This window comes from Pavona decussata, unplaced genomic scaffold (assembly GCF_977016875.1).
Source record: "Pavona decussata unplaced genomic scaffold, jaPavDecu1.1 SCAFFOLD_51, whole genome shotgun sequence".
NCBI classification, from domain to species: Eukaryota; Metazoa; Cnidaria; class Anthozoa; order Scleractinia; family Agariciidae; genus Pavona; species Pavona decussata.
In genome coordinates, this window is record NW_028145473.1 from 3995175 (window position 1) to 4012460 (window position 17286).

The following is a 17286-nucleotide window of genomic DNA, read 5'->3' on the forward strand; positions in this document are numbered from 1 at the left end:
AAAGACAATCATTTTTCACCATACAGAAAGTTCTGTTTTTAATTCGTGCGTGTGTACAAACCGCTCTGGCGATTGCATTCCAATATACTGTCAAGGGATCACTTAGGAGTCTATTAATCAATTAGCTAATCGATTATTTGTTTTGTTTTCGAGACATTCATTTTCTATTAAACAAATTGTTTCTAAATGATTCACCTTGACTTTGCTCATCTTATCAGTCGACGATTACTTCAGTAAGTTCATTAATTAGTCTGCTGTTTCCGACAAAGAAACAACAGACACCAATTTTCACTGACATCCGTCTTTGATTATAAACGCAGGTTGACCTTTGATATTTCAGAGAAATGTGTGAGACGCGCTCGCGTGACTTCATGATAATTTTCGTCACGTCACTGTCCCGCGAAAAGCATCAAGTCACGTGAGCGATATGCCCGCGTAAAGTTGGGAAAAAATCACACAGGTCTCCATGAAAGTTACAATGACGTGAATGTTACGTTCTTTCAATGGCCACTGGAATATTAATGAAGGAATAACAAAGAAAAAAAAAACAGTTTGAAGTGATCGTTGTTAATTGACCATTTACTGTCAGCCTCTCCTGACAGACATTGTCTGTGATGTATTGTGAATACGCAATGTGATTGGCTCAGTTATCCTTGACAATCACCCCTGTCATTTGCCGATTGCAGTCATTTAGTTGTATGCTGTGATACAAAGTCAACTGCGCCTGCGCTTCGTTAACTGTTACCTAATGTACAGATGACGTCAAAATGGTAAGAATAACAAATTAGTGCTCGCCACTTGACTTTTTCTCTTGACGTAGTGTTTGTTCTTTGTACCGCGCGCTTCATCTGCATGTCCACGATTAATAGGATTTACATCAGTGGAGTAAACTTACCAACTCTACTGCCTTACACTCTCGGCTGATCCAATCTCAAAATATTCCATCCAAATTTTCAAAATTAATTTTAATTTCCTTAGAAATGTTTAATTGTTTCTCCCAAGAATAATCAGTTTTTACGTAAACACACGGTGTGTTGATGATGAAGACAGAATGTATTCAGCAATTGAAGAAAAGAGTTAAATGCCAAAATGAAGATTACTTTCGAGTTTTGATTACTTCTGAATGACTTTTAGAAGCCTTTCATTACAAATTAAATCAATTACCTTACTAAAGCTCTACTGAGTGAGACCAAAGCTTGCTTACCTTCTCGTCGTGCTGCTGGTCGTGTCGTTTGAAAGGACGAATACAAGAAAAACTGAGTTTATATAAAATGAAATATTTTTTGATATATGATTTCCCCAGACCACCTTTGCCCAACAGGAAATTTAACTCTTTGATTTTAAATCCGTCTCTTCCTTCTGAGCTCGTTCTTTAGAATAGTAGTGCTTGAAAAGTAGACGTAAGATATACAGTTTGTTTGGCATGGTGACCAACTTATCGAAGTATGACCGTCACCAGGTTTAATCATGTCTACAACACTCTGCTCCTTGGCTGCAAGAATCATTCATCCATTTGTTGTCTTGCCGGCCACTCTCGATGCACTCTCTCTTAATGACCTTAGTTTCCATTCAAGAATTTTGCAATTGATATACACATCTTACTCTTTATTAAGCTAATTACGAATAAATACTCACCAAATTTCCCTATCGAATAGTCATAATCTTGTGTATTTATGTTAATCAATGCGTTCAAGCATGGAGGCGATGTTTGGTACAACACACTTGCACAAGCTATTGAGCAAAATTTATATACTCTGCTGCAAATCATCCTCGTCATACGAAAGCTGTGTTAAGCTGTTTTCAGGAGACGTTACATAAAGTATTTTTCCTCTTCTTTGAAGCAGAAATGGCATGTGTTTCGTGACGTGGGGCTATCCTAGCTATCCTTAAACGGAAATTGTATTCAATTTTGCACCTTTCCGGTCGGAGACAGGGTCACATTGCCCTTGTTCCTGTGTTTTGTCGAGTCGGTCGTTGTCTATTTATAAAAGTTCTTATAATTTTGTCTCTTTCGAAAGTCATCATCTTATTTAGTTTATTGTCAATAAAAGCTTTATGTCAGGGTCTTTGTGCTGATACCTGTAGTTAAATGATGTGAAATATCAGTAGTAATCACAGAATAAAGTGCGGTCGAACAGTTGAAGATCAAGAATCAATACTCTTACTCCGTACCGTTATTAGACCATGTGTAAAGGTGCTAGCCAGCATTGGTATTTTGTTTGTTTATTATTATTCCTTCCTTTAGTTATTTCAATTTGCTTTTCTTTTTCTCAGATTTTAAATTACTGTTTGTGGGTTGGTGATGCCTTGACAACAGTAAGTATCTTATGCACGAATGTAAAGCGCCGCTCTGATTGGTCAATCAAGCATTTCCTATTTGCCCCTGGGTGTAAGAAAGCACTCGCCCCGGTCGTTACGCGTTAATTTTTGCGAGAATATTAATTCTGATTTAGTGGCGACAAAAAACACAGAGAAAGCAACTCATCCTTCTTCGTCGAATGCACATGTTTCCGATGGCGCATGGCGCTCTACGGGCGCTCTCGGTCTAGTGTATCTGAATCACCTGCTAAGGAATGGCACCAAGATATACCTCTTAATTCCGACATAGTTAATAAAAGACAGTGGTTATGAAGCCTGAAAAACCTCTTTATTATATGTTTTTGTTAGCATTTTTCGCCTTGACCAAGCACAGACCACAATAGATTTTGAAATGTGTAGTAGCAATTGACCAATGGATTGTGCACGGTCGCGGCCCTTTCAACATACACTCGACTCCCGATAATTCGAACCCTCTCTAACTCGAACCTTGCGTTAACTAGAACCAATTTTCCTTTCCTTTCAGGTGATTTTGTATATATTTTTTCCCTCGATAACTCGAATTCCCAATGACTCAAACCTTTTTAATTTCCCTTGAAGGCTTGAGTTATCGGGAGTTGACTCTAAATTGCAGCACCATTGTTGTCATGGTAAGAATAGCCAGTATAACCGGGACAACTCCTCAATCGACTATGATTCCGACAACTAACAATGAACTCCCCCGTACAGGTCAAGTCTTTCAATAAAATTTCTCATTCAGTACTATTATCGTTATCTTTATCATTAGCAGCTTCACCGTCATCATTACTGTTGCTATTACTACAAGCCGTAGTAGTATTGATAATAACATTTTTATCCACGGTGTGAAAAGTACTATTACTATTTCTATGAATTATTAAAATAAACCATCTGAATGCAATAATCACAGTACACAGTTCCACGCTATGCCTTTATAGCCGCCTCGTTAGCAATAGGGAGCTTACGAATCGACGACTTTTGCACGACGCCGCCGTTAGATTGGGTGACATGCTCACTGCGCATGCCTTTCTGAGCACTTGCCAGCTTCGCGCCAAAGTTGACGACGTTGGTGAGAGCGATTTGCCGGCGTCTTGGAAACAGGAGGACGTGAAGTTGGTTTTCAAAGTTTTCTCTCGATACTTCGGGTATTTTTGCAAGATAATTTAAGTATCACATTAGGGGCATGTCCTTGACGTTTGATTTTAATTTTTTTGTCCGTTTTCGTTCATGAAACGACCTTCTACAAATCTCCATATCGACAAGGATAGGCAAAGCGCTTGAGATACATGCAGAATGCAGGTACCGAAGCAGCAACTTAACCATTGTAAGTTGTTATCTCGTCAGGTAGCTGCAACTGTTCAGCAAGTTTATAAATGTCCTCCCTGTAGAAACGAACTCGTCGTTTGATTTCTCGTCTAAATCGAACCTGTCGTAGTTCCAGTACGGAAACTCGGGATTTGTTGACTTGTGACAGTCGTACAAAAGTACAAATTGTTGTTCGTTTATAAAGTTGCTTCCATAAGCGTATGCGATACAAGCTCTCGCTTCTCTGAAGTTAGGCATTTTGGTTTAAACAACTCGCCTTGTCAAAAGATAAAAACAAACTTCAGAAACGGCGGGAAAATTTGCCAGTCGCGCATAAAAGTCGTCGTACTACTGCGAATCGTAAATTCAAATTTCTACAGGACGACGACGCGGGACTATAAGGTGACCCAACGGCGCCGTCGTGCGAAAGTCGTCGATTTGTAAGCTCCCTAATGAGTGCCTCTAACACGGCTTTCGGATCTTAGAGTTGCCCGACGGCTATGCATGCTAATGAGGCCTGATGAGGCCGAAACAGCTATCCATAGCTGCCACTTCCCGAGTGATATGGCTGTGTGCATGCGTGAGGTACTGCGTGCAGCACTGTATGTTAATGACAAGGTTGGAAAACTTTGAATTTGAATGTAATTTGACCCGTCATTTGAGGAGAGCATTTCGAAAACCTTCCTAAAAATCGCTTGAAACTCAAGCACACGCTTACCTTCCTCACCATATGCCAAGAAGGATGACGTGCGATCCTTCCGGAGCAACTCACTCTCGGAGATTTTCAGTCATTTATTGAAAAACAAGGCCAACACACGGGAGGTGGTGTGTGTAGTTTGCTGCGAGCCAAAGGTTTCATGTAGATTCCCCCGGTCCTGGGCAATACCTTACGCATGCGCACAGCCATATCACCCGGCCTTGTTGGGCCTCATCAGCATGGCATAGCCGTCGGGCACCGAAAGACCAGAAGGCCGTGCATCAGGCACCCTGTGCTGTGGTCGCTCTGTGCCCGACGGTTATGTCATGCTGATAAGGCCTGACAAGGCCGAAACAGGTGTCCGCCCGGGTGATATGGCTGTGCGCATGCGTAAGGTACTGGCCAGGCCGTGGGTTGGTGTCCGAGTTTGCCACTTACTTTAATTAATTGTATTACAGAGGTCATTGAGAAATAATCTATTAAAATTCCTAATCGTTTGACATGCACCACCGCAAATATTATCAAGCAACGTGACTTTGTGAAAAAGATACATGTATGTGTTGGCGAAAAAAAAGGAGACCAGCCGACTGTCTCAGCGAGCAACTGTAACACGCACCAAAAACGCAGCGCCACAGCTTCCGTTGTTAGATGGTCTGAGTGGATCGGTCCACACCAGACATAGAGGATATTTGGATTGTCTGAATGGAGTCTGCTCCCCATGGGAGATCTCGAATACCCACTTTTCTGTATCCCTTGAAAAATCGACATAGCTGTAGTTTACTGTATCAGCGGGGGTCGTTCAAATTCATGAGCTCAATGTCTTCACCAGTTACTGAAAAGTGGCTGAAATTATCGGCGAACAACTGAGACTTACGCCCCGTTAAAATATTTAAATTAAACAGCTCTGATAAAAGAAAAAAATCTACAAAGATTTAAGTTTCCATTGTTTTATTATCCTTGAGACAAAAGCTCCCAAATTGCACTAATTCTCCTCCAGCAGAGTTTTTTAATTAATCTATGCAATAAAATATGCAAACATTTCCGCTGCAATTTAAAATCAATATTCTTTAAAGCTATTTTTGACCGCCGGCTCTTTGTTTTAAACTTAAATAATTTTGCACTCATTAGCCGTATTGATACCAGAAGACGTCCGAGACTGACAAATCTAGATTAGACGTGTATTGCATTAAAATACTGGCAGTCATGGTAGATGCAATTTGAGATGAATAAACGTCAGTTATGAAATTCGAATTAAATGCGTTTGAACAATTTACGTTTATAAATAGCCATCTCAGACGAATAAGTCGTCTGGTATAAAAACGAGACAGACTTAGCGAACTTAGCGGTAAAGTTCTATAAAATGGGCTTGACAGGATTTTTGTCTTGAGTAGAACAACATGTATTTGTGTGTATAGCGTGTTTTGGAGGATCTAATAACAATTTGCGAAAGCCTCCGAAAGGCCAGTTTAAACTGTTTCAACATTTGCTTCAATATGCCCTCGACACAGTTGTTGAACGGGGACGTTTGTTGTCGGGGCCGGCGTTTGAACAGGTCGTTCGACATTGTTGAAAGCGTAAAAAATGTGTGTAATTGATTTGAACTTTCCTTCAACTGACATCGATTCAACGTTTTCTTTGAAACCGTTTGAAAACTCCGTTCATCCAACATTCGCCCAACTTCCGTTCAACTTTTGTTGAACAAATGTTGGACAAACGCCAATCTCGTACACAGAGTCCTCAGGCTTTTTGGTCAGCGGGTGGGCGCCAGGAGAGACTCTGGGGTATGGGACTGGAATTTTATTACCGCAGGATTTCTGCGGTAAAACAATGCAAGCCGTTACGCAGCTGTTATGGGAGAGCCAATCAAAAAGTTTAAATAAAATTCCAGTCCGAGAATCTCTCCTGGCGCCCATCCGCTGACCAAAAAGCCTGAGGACTCTGGGTACGAGATTGGGCAAATGTTGTAACCGTTTAAATGGGCCTTAACTGTACCTTGTCTTCCTTTGTGGAACTGTTGAATTTGCCCATTTACGGCTTATATATAACTGCTTCCAGTCTTTTCGATGATCAGAATTCAGTTTCATACCCATTAGGAAGCGTCTTAATGTCCCAGACGTCTGTAGTATGAATACGGCCATTGTGAATGTACATGGCTACAGTATCACGTAGCTAATTCATATTACAGAGCGATTTTATCATGACTGTCGAAAACTCAACCTTAAGTTAAAGCACTCAAGCCTGGCCAAACACAGCAAACTCAAATGATGGTGTGAACCAGACAATGCTTCAATCAAAAATGCAACCGATCACAGGCTCGGCAAAACGAGGCACACCCAAATTTTAATTGGTTGTACAAGTTATCTTTTGACCAACAATATTAGCTCAAGATGCAAAACCAGATAATTATTTCAACAGTCTGAAAAACCGTTCTATAAAAACCACTGATTACTGCAAGTAAATATGTGTATTTTTGATCCTTACATCCGGGCTATTTACAATGGATAATCTATTATGGCAAAGCGTTTTTCATGTAGCATATCGTCGGGTCCATTCCCTTGCTTGTGTGTCATGATCCTCTCTATTGGAGAGATACTGAGTGGCTATACTTCCCACTAAAGGATCCGCTGAAATAATAATAATAATAATAATAAAAACATGTTAAAATTAATGAAACTAAAAACTGAATCTGTCATTGCTGCATTCGCCCTTTAACTAGTTTGTTCACTACGCTTATCCCTTGCGTAGGAATTGTCCAGGATGCTCCTAACAGTAGGGAACAACAATGCAAGAACTTGCTGGGCCACCCCAATAATGTCATTCTTGTGCTCCTCTCGCCTCTCTCAGTGTTGTCAGTTCCCGGTAAAACATGCAAACCAACATTGAGAGGACAAGGTGACGAGATCTGTACCCAAGAAATATATCTGGGACTGTAGTTCACTGAGGAGTACTGCACATGCGTGTTAATTTTTTCATGAGGATATCATCACAGGTTCAATGTGAAATACGTCTCAGCCTTCCTTCATGCACCTGACTTAAGGGGACCCGCCAAGTTATTGCCTACCTGGAACGCCCTTGATTTCAAACTAAGCTAGGGATGTACAGAAATATTTTCACAGCGTCAAATGTTGCCTTGGACCTTGAGGTTCTCTCTAGTTTCTTCCTCGTTGAGACGAATATTGAGTCATAAAACGACTTGATTCCACAACCCCGCTGAAATTCACCCCCCCCCCCCCTCCTTGTTCTCTCTTTCTCCCTCCCCTGCAATATATCAACTTTGTAAACTTGGTTAGCCTTCTGTTCCTTCTGGTCCTCCTGTTGTCAGGGAAATTATCATAGGATAATTCTCAACGGACAAACATCAGTACCTTGTGATATTAAAAATATTGTCGTGTGCAGGATGCAATATTTTTAACGTTTTTGATGAAGTGTTTTTAAGATTGGGACACGACAAACTGATTCAAAAGGTGGACGTTACCATACATTTTGCTCGCACAGACATGGGTCCTGCATGAACATAAAGTCAGTTCATGACTATCTCTTCTCGCGAGCTCAAATTCCTCTTTCTAAAACACATGTTCAGAATTTTCTATAAATTTATAGGAAAAAGAAGCCCAAAATCGTGAAGGCGAGGGCAAGAAGAATGGATTAAGCTGATTAAGATCCGAATAGATTTAAGACAAGAAGGCCCAGGGGCATCCAGCAAAACACTTAGAGTGTTTTCTCCTGTGTGGGTGTTGATCGTTGGTGGTCTTTTCAAGCCATATTTGTCTAAGGCCGCTTTCCATTTGTTAGAACTGGCCGGCCAGACCGGTCAGTTCGTAAATAGAATGCACCAATTTGAAGAATAAGTTTTATCTTACTCATTCGAAATAGCACGTACCATTTTTGGAGTGGTTATTTTTCAAGAATTTGCAGCATCATCCCTTCAAAATGAAGCATTCGATTAACAGACTGGGCGGTCTGGCCGGCCAGTTCTGACAAATGGAAAGCACTCTAGATAACATGATCGAGGTTGATCTGTTCGAATGCTTTTATAGGTATACATATATATGCTTTTTTAGGTTCCCGAATTAACTAGCTGTTGTTGATTTTACGGAAATTACTTATTTCGCATTTTTATCGAGATATTTGCCCTTCCGAAAACGAAAGGAATTAGTTTCCAGTGTCATGAATTAAATCCGAATTTCTAAGGCGATTTAGGCGATCCGAACAGATATCCATCGAAATGAACCGTTTGGTGGCCCTGTAGGCTTAACCTCCCACGCAGTCGTTTTTAGGGGACTCGCTTTGCCTCCTCCCCTAAATATGACTGCGTGGAAGGCTACTGAAGGCTGAGTTTTCAAAACGTTACTTGTGGATTAAGGATTCAGTCGGTTTACCTGGATTGCAGTCGGTGAGAAGCGAACAAACAGAGAGAAGAACTTTAGAGATGGTGAGAGCTGGACTCCAGTTATCTTTTAAAATGTCCAGGCAAATCACACCCTGAAAACATACAAAAAACAACTATGTTATAAAAGCTGTAAAGTACGAAAGTAACTCCGAAGAATATCCTGCAGTACTCAATATTTGAGTCAACAACCAGGAGATAGATTTATAGAAACGTAATATTTCGGTTTAATTCAAAACCATTATGAAACGATGGATAATTTTACAAAACATAAAAAGCTGTATAAACTTATAAAAGCTGTCAATGTATTTTTTACGATAGGGACGATAAGGGATAGACCATTCTATTTTTTTCAGTAGGAGGGGAGCGGTGGGGTTGATGAAGATGAATCATGTACAGCGTAACAAAAAAAAAAAACATAAATGTTGCAACCTATTGAAAAGAAATTATACAAAGCGTTTGGACAAGAAAGAAAACATTTTGGGCAGAAAACTCCCAGCAACGCATGCAGCTATTATTGCTAACCTTTAACCCTTCCTCGGCAAAGATAACATGGTCTGTCCCTTAGTCTATTCAGTGGGGAATCAGTGGGGAATGTTTATTTATCGCTTGCTTGTCACTGGATACCGTGACAACGGAAGCGTAAAAATGGATTCACTAGTTGAATTTGAGAATGATTTATACAGTGAAAGTACAGAGTCACTACTGCTATAGGCTGTAAGCAGCATTTAAATGACTGCTTCAAAGTAAAGAAAGATATTTGAACGTGGAGGTCTACACAAAGGCTAACTCGGATCAATAGTAAGTGAGTTTTAACTCAACAAATTTTGGCAACGCGAAAGACTGAAAACTGTTGTTTATTCAGCCTTTTCAAATAGTCAAAAACAGCCTGTTTCCTCCTTTGTGGGTTGACCCGACATAGAATGTTTCGTTTTCCTTCGCCTGACAGAACCAATTATTATTATTATTTTTTTTAATTTATAGACCAATTTTGATATATTAAAATTGTTACTTGGCTACGAGGCTTAGGGGAATAAAACAATAGAAATGACATTGAGGCTCAGAGATGAATAATTTAAAATTTCTTTTGTTGTATTCCCCTAAGCCTCGTAGCCAAGTTCGAATTTTAATATATAGAAATTGGTGTATTAATTATCTGCTCTCTTTTCTTGGGTGTTCCTAAGTTTTAAAATGTTTTGTTTACATCTCAAAGTGACCCGGGCGTAGAAATCGCCCTTAACACTTTGAACGTCGTTTTGGAGTGATCGTGGCTCGCTGCAAAATGTTACTCACGGGAAGGATATAATCCTACTTGCCTGCACGCCTACTTGGAATTATCTTTCATCAATTTGCCGCAATTTTCCTCTTCTCCTGTTTTCTTAGCCGAGTGGATGATCAATCCACTTACACAACCGGGAGAGGGTGATGGGGAACCAAACGGGGGACTGCCCTTCTAAAAACACCAAAAATCGCTTCGAGAATAACAAAATAATTTGTATACTCTCGCTGAATCAGACAGAAACCTGTGACCCGTTTCACGAAAGTCCCGGTAACTTACCGAACCCAATAAGTATATTTTAAAATGCTTTTTTCGCCGATTACACAGTGATTACAGACATGGTACTTGGCCAATGTTTTCATAGATTTGTAAGACTTTAAAATTTAGTATTTACCGTGTAGCATGAAAATTTGGCGGGTTCCAATTTTTGCGGAATTTGCAGTTTGACCTCGATCCGCAAAAATTAGTTCCCGCAGAAATAAACACCGGCGAAATAAAACGCCGCAAAAATTAACTCCCTTCAGTCAAATTAAAAACTCCACTTTTGATAGATCAGCGCCACTGGGGCGATATATATTCGACTTAAACAGACCAACCATGCTCTAGTAGCGCTTCTGCGGCGGCCTGCACAGAAGTTATTTTAACTCTTGAAATTTCCGCTGAACAAGAGTGTTATTATCATCGGCTGAGTCTGCCTCATTGCGTTACAGTAGGGCAAAGTTTTGCATTTTAGCAGGCCGCTCCCAGTTAGGTCTCAAAGTTGTATACTTGCTACATCTTTCACTCGAAAGCCCCTCTGTATGCCTAGAAACGTTTCAGCTACGGTAATTCAAACATTCATACTGCTTTCTTATAAAATAATATAGTGTTTGGTTGTGCATAGTAGTCCAGGTAGGTTTTTTGTTTTGTTGTCGCTCAGTCCCTTTACGCAGTAAGGTATTACAGTGATATGTCTCTAATACGTAAGTAGAGTGAACTGTGACTCAGCATACCATACAATGAAAGTTAAACATATTAAGGTTTCTTCCACTTAAATGCTCTGCTGCTTGAGCAGAGCATCGCAAAAATAAGTTCCCAGCAAAAATTTTAGTCATCTCGAACCGCAAATATTTGTTCCCGCAAATCACAAAAACTCGCCAATCCGCAAAATAAAACTCCCGCAAAATTTTCTTGCTACACGGTAACTTAACAAAAATTGACTATTCATCACCAAAGACACTTATCGGGCCCGGTAAGTTACCGGGACTTTCCTAAATTGATGTATCCTAAGTACGGCTTCTCAGCAGTGGGCTGCATCGTAACTTAACCAGTACTTAGCAAATCAGAAGGCTTCACACACGACTCAGCCTTTCCTTTTCACACAGTGCGTAGACCGAGTATCAGGCTTTTCGGAGAGGGGCCCTCTCAGGCCTGATACACAGGTTACACAGTGTGTTGTTTTCATCGTCACTTTAGTTCAGTCACTTACCTGGCTGTTCACATTACAGTGATATATTCTCGTTCGAAAGGTGACCTGAAAAGAAACCAACAAATAAAGTTATTACACGAAAACAACATCTTTCAGTGAACAACGACGAAAAAAAAAAAAGAAAAAAAGAAAAAAAAAAAGGCAGTATGAAACGGAAAACATAACAAGGACTTCGAACAGCCTGTAATTGTCAGAATTGTAACAGTTGTTTTCCAAAGAAAAATTCTAAGGATGGGAGATAAACTCTTTAGTTCAGTTTCTAAATTTAACTACAAGTGGGTAACGGAGATAAAGGAAAGGTACACGTGAATTTGAATGGAATTTTAAGAGGTTTAAAGAAGGGATAAAAGAAAGAAAATTATTTTTGGAACACCAACAGACAGTTTCCCCCAACCCAAGAGCACCCCAGGTTGGTAGGGGACTGTTTGGGTGTCCATATATCAATTTTTAACTTCAAATTCTAATTTTTAAACTACATCAAATCTTAACTATCTCTTATTTCTCCAAATTTTACTACTCTTTTGAGAAAAACTATCTCCTCCCAAATATACCTAAAAATCACCAAAAAATTTACAAAATACCCCAAAACATTGATTGTGTTTTGAGCATGAGGTTTTTGTATTGCTTGAAACGCGAACGAGATATTTCCATTAAACCGATTTTAAGCGGCGTGAAAATGGCTTTTAGATGTACCCCCGCCTAAACTTCAGCCTACGCCTGTAGTATGGACATACAATCGGTACGGGCGACCACTGAATGCAAACACTTGTAACCTTTTGTAGGCTTCACCTAATCTGTACTCCAAGAAAAGGTACCTTTGGTGGTTTAAAAGGATAATCCGTCGGGAAATGAATGTCAAGGAAAAATACTCCTCCTTCGTACACTGATCCCGGGGGACCAAGAATCGTGGAGTTCCACTCGTAAAGATTGTCACCTTTGGGACCCGCGCTGCGGAAGAAAAATATCACTTTACACAATTGGTTCATCGGACGAAACTTTACCCAGCTCTTTGTCAGATAAGAAGACGTGCTTGACCTTACATGTTACCTGTCCCGTGACTATTAACACAACTTTATTCAAGGTTCATGTGATGTGTTTGAGCTTTTGAGTCTTGTGATCAAATATTTATGTTTGCTCACTGTGTTTAAGCAGTACTTTCCTGTGGTGCTATTGATGATGCCGTTCAAGATATCGTTCTAACTGTTGAGTCAGTGGCTGAAATCCGTAAGTATCACCATTCAAATGAACGCCGCTAAGCAGTACTTTCCTGTGGTGTTGTTTATTACGCTGTGCTAGGTGGTTCTAAGTTTTGAGTCAGCGGATGAAACCCTTACATCTCTTAATAAGTCCTCAAATGAAAGTAATGGACATTGCTCATTTTCTCAATACAATACACTAGGCAATGGAAGACAATTTATTAATTCAATCTGTTTTGTTTTTTCAGATCTAATTTACATTAATGGTTTTCAATATTCCTCAAAATTCGAGATTCGAGTTTGATATTTTCCTCCCAGTTTCTGGGAATGCAAAAGTAAAGTGCATTCACGCAAACATTCCGCTTTTCTACCGCCTGGTTGTCGATTATATCTCTATCAGCTCATCTTTCGAAACTCAAAGCAAACTCGAGTCTTTCACCGGAATGTGAACCACGCTCTGCAATCAAATGCAATTTTGCAACACGTAACCGATTGACGTAAGGAATTAATCAGTAAACAACCAGAAAAAATATGGGCTGATGTAACAACTAAAAATAAGTCAACCCGTGCTGGTTCTACTTTGCCTTCATCAGTATCCAGTACTCACGAAACCACGCGTCCCTTTATCGCCCTATATCTTACGCCCTTTCAAGTGATATCTGCGTCCTCGAGCCGTCTACAGATTACCTTCAATCAGTACGTATTTACTGAGCCAGTCGGGTATGAAACTACAATAGATCGCGTCACGGAACATTTCAGCGTTCCGGCTTTGTGCGCTATGAAAATCCACGCCAGTAAGGTTAAATAAAAAAAAAAACCTCTGGCACCAAAATAAACCTGGTGTTTCATTCACAACTGACAGGAATTTATTTCTAAATTTTGTGAACAACGTCAAAACAATTCCAAGGCAGGTTGTCAACACAGCGCTAATCAGGTGTACACTTCATTCAGTCACAACGATTTTTTTTATGGAAAATATGTGAAAACCTCGCACTAACGTGGTCAATGTGACGTAACTTTCTGCAATTAGAATCTTTATTGGTCGAAAATATAAATAGATTCTGTGACAAAATGTTAATAACTGAAACTATGCATGCTTGAACCGCTGGTTGCAGACGAGTCTGCCAGGAGTTTTTTTGGTTTCTTATTTCGACTTTTTTATCTATCAATATAAAGATCCGTTCGAGTGCGCTGCGCAGTATTCACTGTCAGGACACAGAATTCGTCTCGGCAACAAACAGTGGACGCCAAGCAGGTGCTGGCATGATTTTGCATAAATTATGAGCAAATCTAGATTCTAAACATCTCCGTCTGCGAATCCGCAACCTTAAGTCGATAAATATCGAAACCGAATGGTGTGATAGGACTGCTTCACCCTTTAGTAATGCCTTGACCTGAAGAAGGGATTCCAGAATACAGTGTGGTTTAAAAAACGCACTGAGCCAAGGCGAATAATTAGTTTTGGCTTAAAACACAAAACCCTTCGTACACTTTAAAATACCGTGCGGCGCCTTAAATGACCTTATCACTTCACAATAATTGACTCAATCCGCTTTTCCTCCATTTTAAAGATTTTTTACGGGTATAAACTTCTATTGACAGCCGATTTTTTGAAACTGTGGCTTCGCACGAGTCTTGATCGCGGTTTTGCAAATGTTCAATTCACGAAACAAAAAACCGCAATTCTATTGTTTCCCAAACAAGAGGTTGAAGGGCTGGCGTCTTGTCTTGGGAGCAATTACCTGCAGTTTGGCGGCGGCTCCAGTGTGATTTCTGCTAATTCTCTCTGAATTCTGTCAGGGAAACACAATCATTCATTACTGGAAATAAATATTCTAGTGCGTAACCTTTAGCAGCAGGGCTGATAATTTCAATTTTGAACTGTTTAAGACAAACAAAGATAAGGCCTTCCGTCAATATGAGGATCACAAACACCTTGGAGCCGCGTTAGCAAAGTCGCCCTTGTCGTCGCTCAGTGAAAGCTATTTGTCTCAATTTAATCACGAGAGACGATTATAACAAACATTCGCTACAGATCAGACTATTCATGAATGCAATCAAACCTATAACAAACACGCGCGGGCTTCGGAAAGTTAACATGCAAATTACGGATCAAATTGAGCATCAAGTGAACACGCTTACTCGTTACATTCAATACACGCAACAACGATCCACGAAGCGAGACGAAATTTTCAGCCATAAATTGCGCTCTGATGAGTTCGCTATACTCGGCAAGTCTTTAGAATCCAAACCTGTGCTGGTACATTGAAAGAGGATGTAATGAAATTAAATTCCCGCAGACTACCTTTTAACAGCAGTTGATAATGTCTTGGGTGAACGAGAAGTTGCCCCCTTCTTTAGCTCTCTCTTCAAGCTAGGTACTCTGGTGTCATTTGACCCTGCTGCAGAACAGTTATCTTGCTCTGTTGACCGCCCAGACATCTATAAAACCTGTATTCAATATACACACCATTGTAAAGACTTTGCACTGAAATAAGACACTGAAATTATTTAAAGTCTTGAGGTGCATTACGAGTTAATATCGCGAGCCAACGCCAAGAGGACGGCCATTAACATATTGTCAGGTATTTATAATGTTCAGCGAGAAATTGGACCACATGTGCTCTGGGATAGTTAGCTTTGATCCAGAGAGGTTTTCAGGGAAATGCGAGTGGCTTTGCGGCAAAATACGCCACTTAAATTGAAGAGACGCGAATGAACAAACATGGCTGCCATCCAGATGTCAGTTCGGCTAACTCCTTTGTCAGTCAAACGACCGAATCACGCGTCGTATAGCAACAAAAGTTACACCAAAAGACTCACAACAAAATGAACTGTAGCTCTGGACAGATGACGAACTCCTTTGATGCAGTACGGACAACAGCGAAGAGTAGCAAGTGAGAGCGTACAGAGCTACTCGTCATGTAAGGCGTCACAAATGGCCGTCTGGTGCCGGGGATGTTTAGTATTTCCGCCTGTCAACACGACGTCATCAATTAATTAATGAAATGGCGTGAAGACACTAATTTAGTTCAAAGGAATATCTCTGCTGAACCAATCGTTTGGCTTATACGCAAATTATCCGTCGTTCCTGGAGTAACACTTGTTCCATCATATTCTGAGTTCAGAGTGTGTATCAACTGAATTATGACATAAAAGGTTTGGACTCAACTCAGAGTTGTCCTCTGAGCCCACTCGGGATCCGCTTGCGTCATATTGCGGTCATAAAAGCGTTAGACATTTATGCAAGTCAGCTCAGACGGATAACTGATTTAAACTCTTAAGAGGATTATAAGTAGTATTTTTCTGGTTTAGAAGTGACGCAGAGTCTATTTTACGGCCAAAAGTTCTTATGTTTGAAGTGGAAATATTATCAATATCTAGTCGTTATTTGGCACTCCACGTTAGGCTCGATAGCCCGTGCTCGGTCAAATGTAACAGCATCCGAGGCTTTCAGCGAGTTACGCTTGGAAAGCTAAATAGGAACAAATTTATTTGGTAAAATTACGTGTAGACATTTCAATATTTAATTTAGGAGGAGAATGTTTTTTCTCAAGACACCTGTCAGGAATAACAACACAAATAAGTTTTTAAAGAATAGCTGAAAGCGATGTTTAGTTTCTTGCCGTTCTGAGCACAAAATTAACCTGTCAACACAATTAACTGTGGTACATTTGACAAATGTGTAGTCACTTAAAGCCAAACCATTTTTATCACAAAGGACCATAGTCGAATGTTGATGTTTCATAGCGGACTGAAAGAAATCACCAGATATTTAGAAAAAGACACTACATATTAGAGTACGATTGGTTTATTAATTCTCTAATATTCTCATAACTTCGAAACAAGACAATAATAATAACAGAACACACGTATCTCTTGCAGTTGAAATTATTTCTCGGTGATTTTCATAATTCTGGTTTGTCTGATTCGCGAGTAATTGATAATCATTCCCCGGGAATCATTCTCAGCTCGACACAAACTGTACCAGCCTATCATGTAAGGTGATACATTAGGTTACACGGGCTAAATCGATATTTTTAAATCTAGCACTACCTCAGTCTAAGCTTATACTAAAGCTAAAATATGATTTAATCTCTAAATATGTTGGCTGTAGTCAGTCCTATTTTACTCACGGGTAAAGTTACCTTTAACACTCCCCCCTATATTACTATTCATTAGAATGAATGCTATGTCAAAATAAACCACAAACAAAACACCAAAACAAGATAAATATTTTTTTGCCAATTGTCAACTCTCTACTCGTTAGATGTGATTAATGTTGATGCCGCTTGACTATTTACTAAATAAATAAACATTTGCAAAAAGTCCGTTTTTATCGGCAACACTTCAAGTTCGGTTCTTTTATCAAATTTAACTACAGTGAAACCGATGTAACTACAGCTTTTCTTAAATGTTAGAAAAAAGCTTTCCGATGTCACTACAATCTATTTTGTGTTTACTTAGTATTCAGTTTATTTATTCATTTGCTAAGCTTTTAAATCACCAGCCATCAAATTTGATTTTTAGTAGTTGCTGGTATCACTTGTCAAGTTCAGTTCAGTTCAGTTCTTTCCTTCCGTGAAGTTGGTATAAAAGTTGTGTGTCAATGTATATGGC

At 39.7% G+C, this 17286-nt stretch overlaps 1 protein-coding gene across 1 annotated transcript; it reads right to left on the minus strand.

The window, feature by feature from the left end:
• Positions 1–5267: 5267 nt before the first annotated feature.
• On the minus strand, positions 5268–15806 carry LOC146481152 (ubiquitin-conjugating enzyme E2 E1-like). Its single transcript, XM_085108786.1, has 7 exons — positions 15490–15806; positions 14972–15117; positions 14409–14459; positions 12286–12418; positions 11471–11515; positions 8716–8818; positions 5268–6960 (listed from the first exon to the last, which is right to left on the minus strand). The coding sequence occupies exons 2-7, from the start codon at positions 15106–15108 to the stop codon at positions 6863–6865; spliced, it is 567 nt and encodes a 188-aa protein (XP_084964912.1). The 5' UTR covers positions 15109–15117; positions 15490–15806; the 3' UTR covers positions 5268–6862.
• Positions 15807–17286: the final 1480 nt, after the last annotated feature.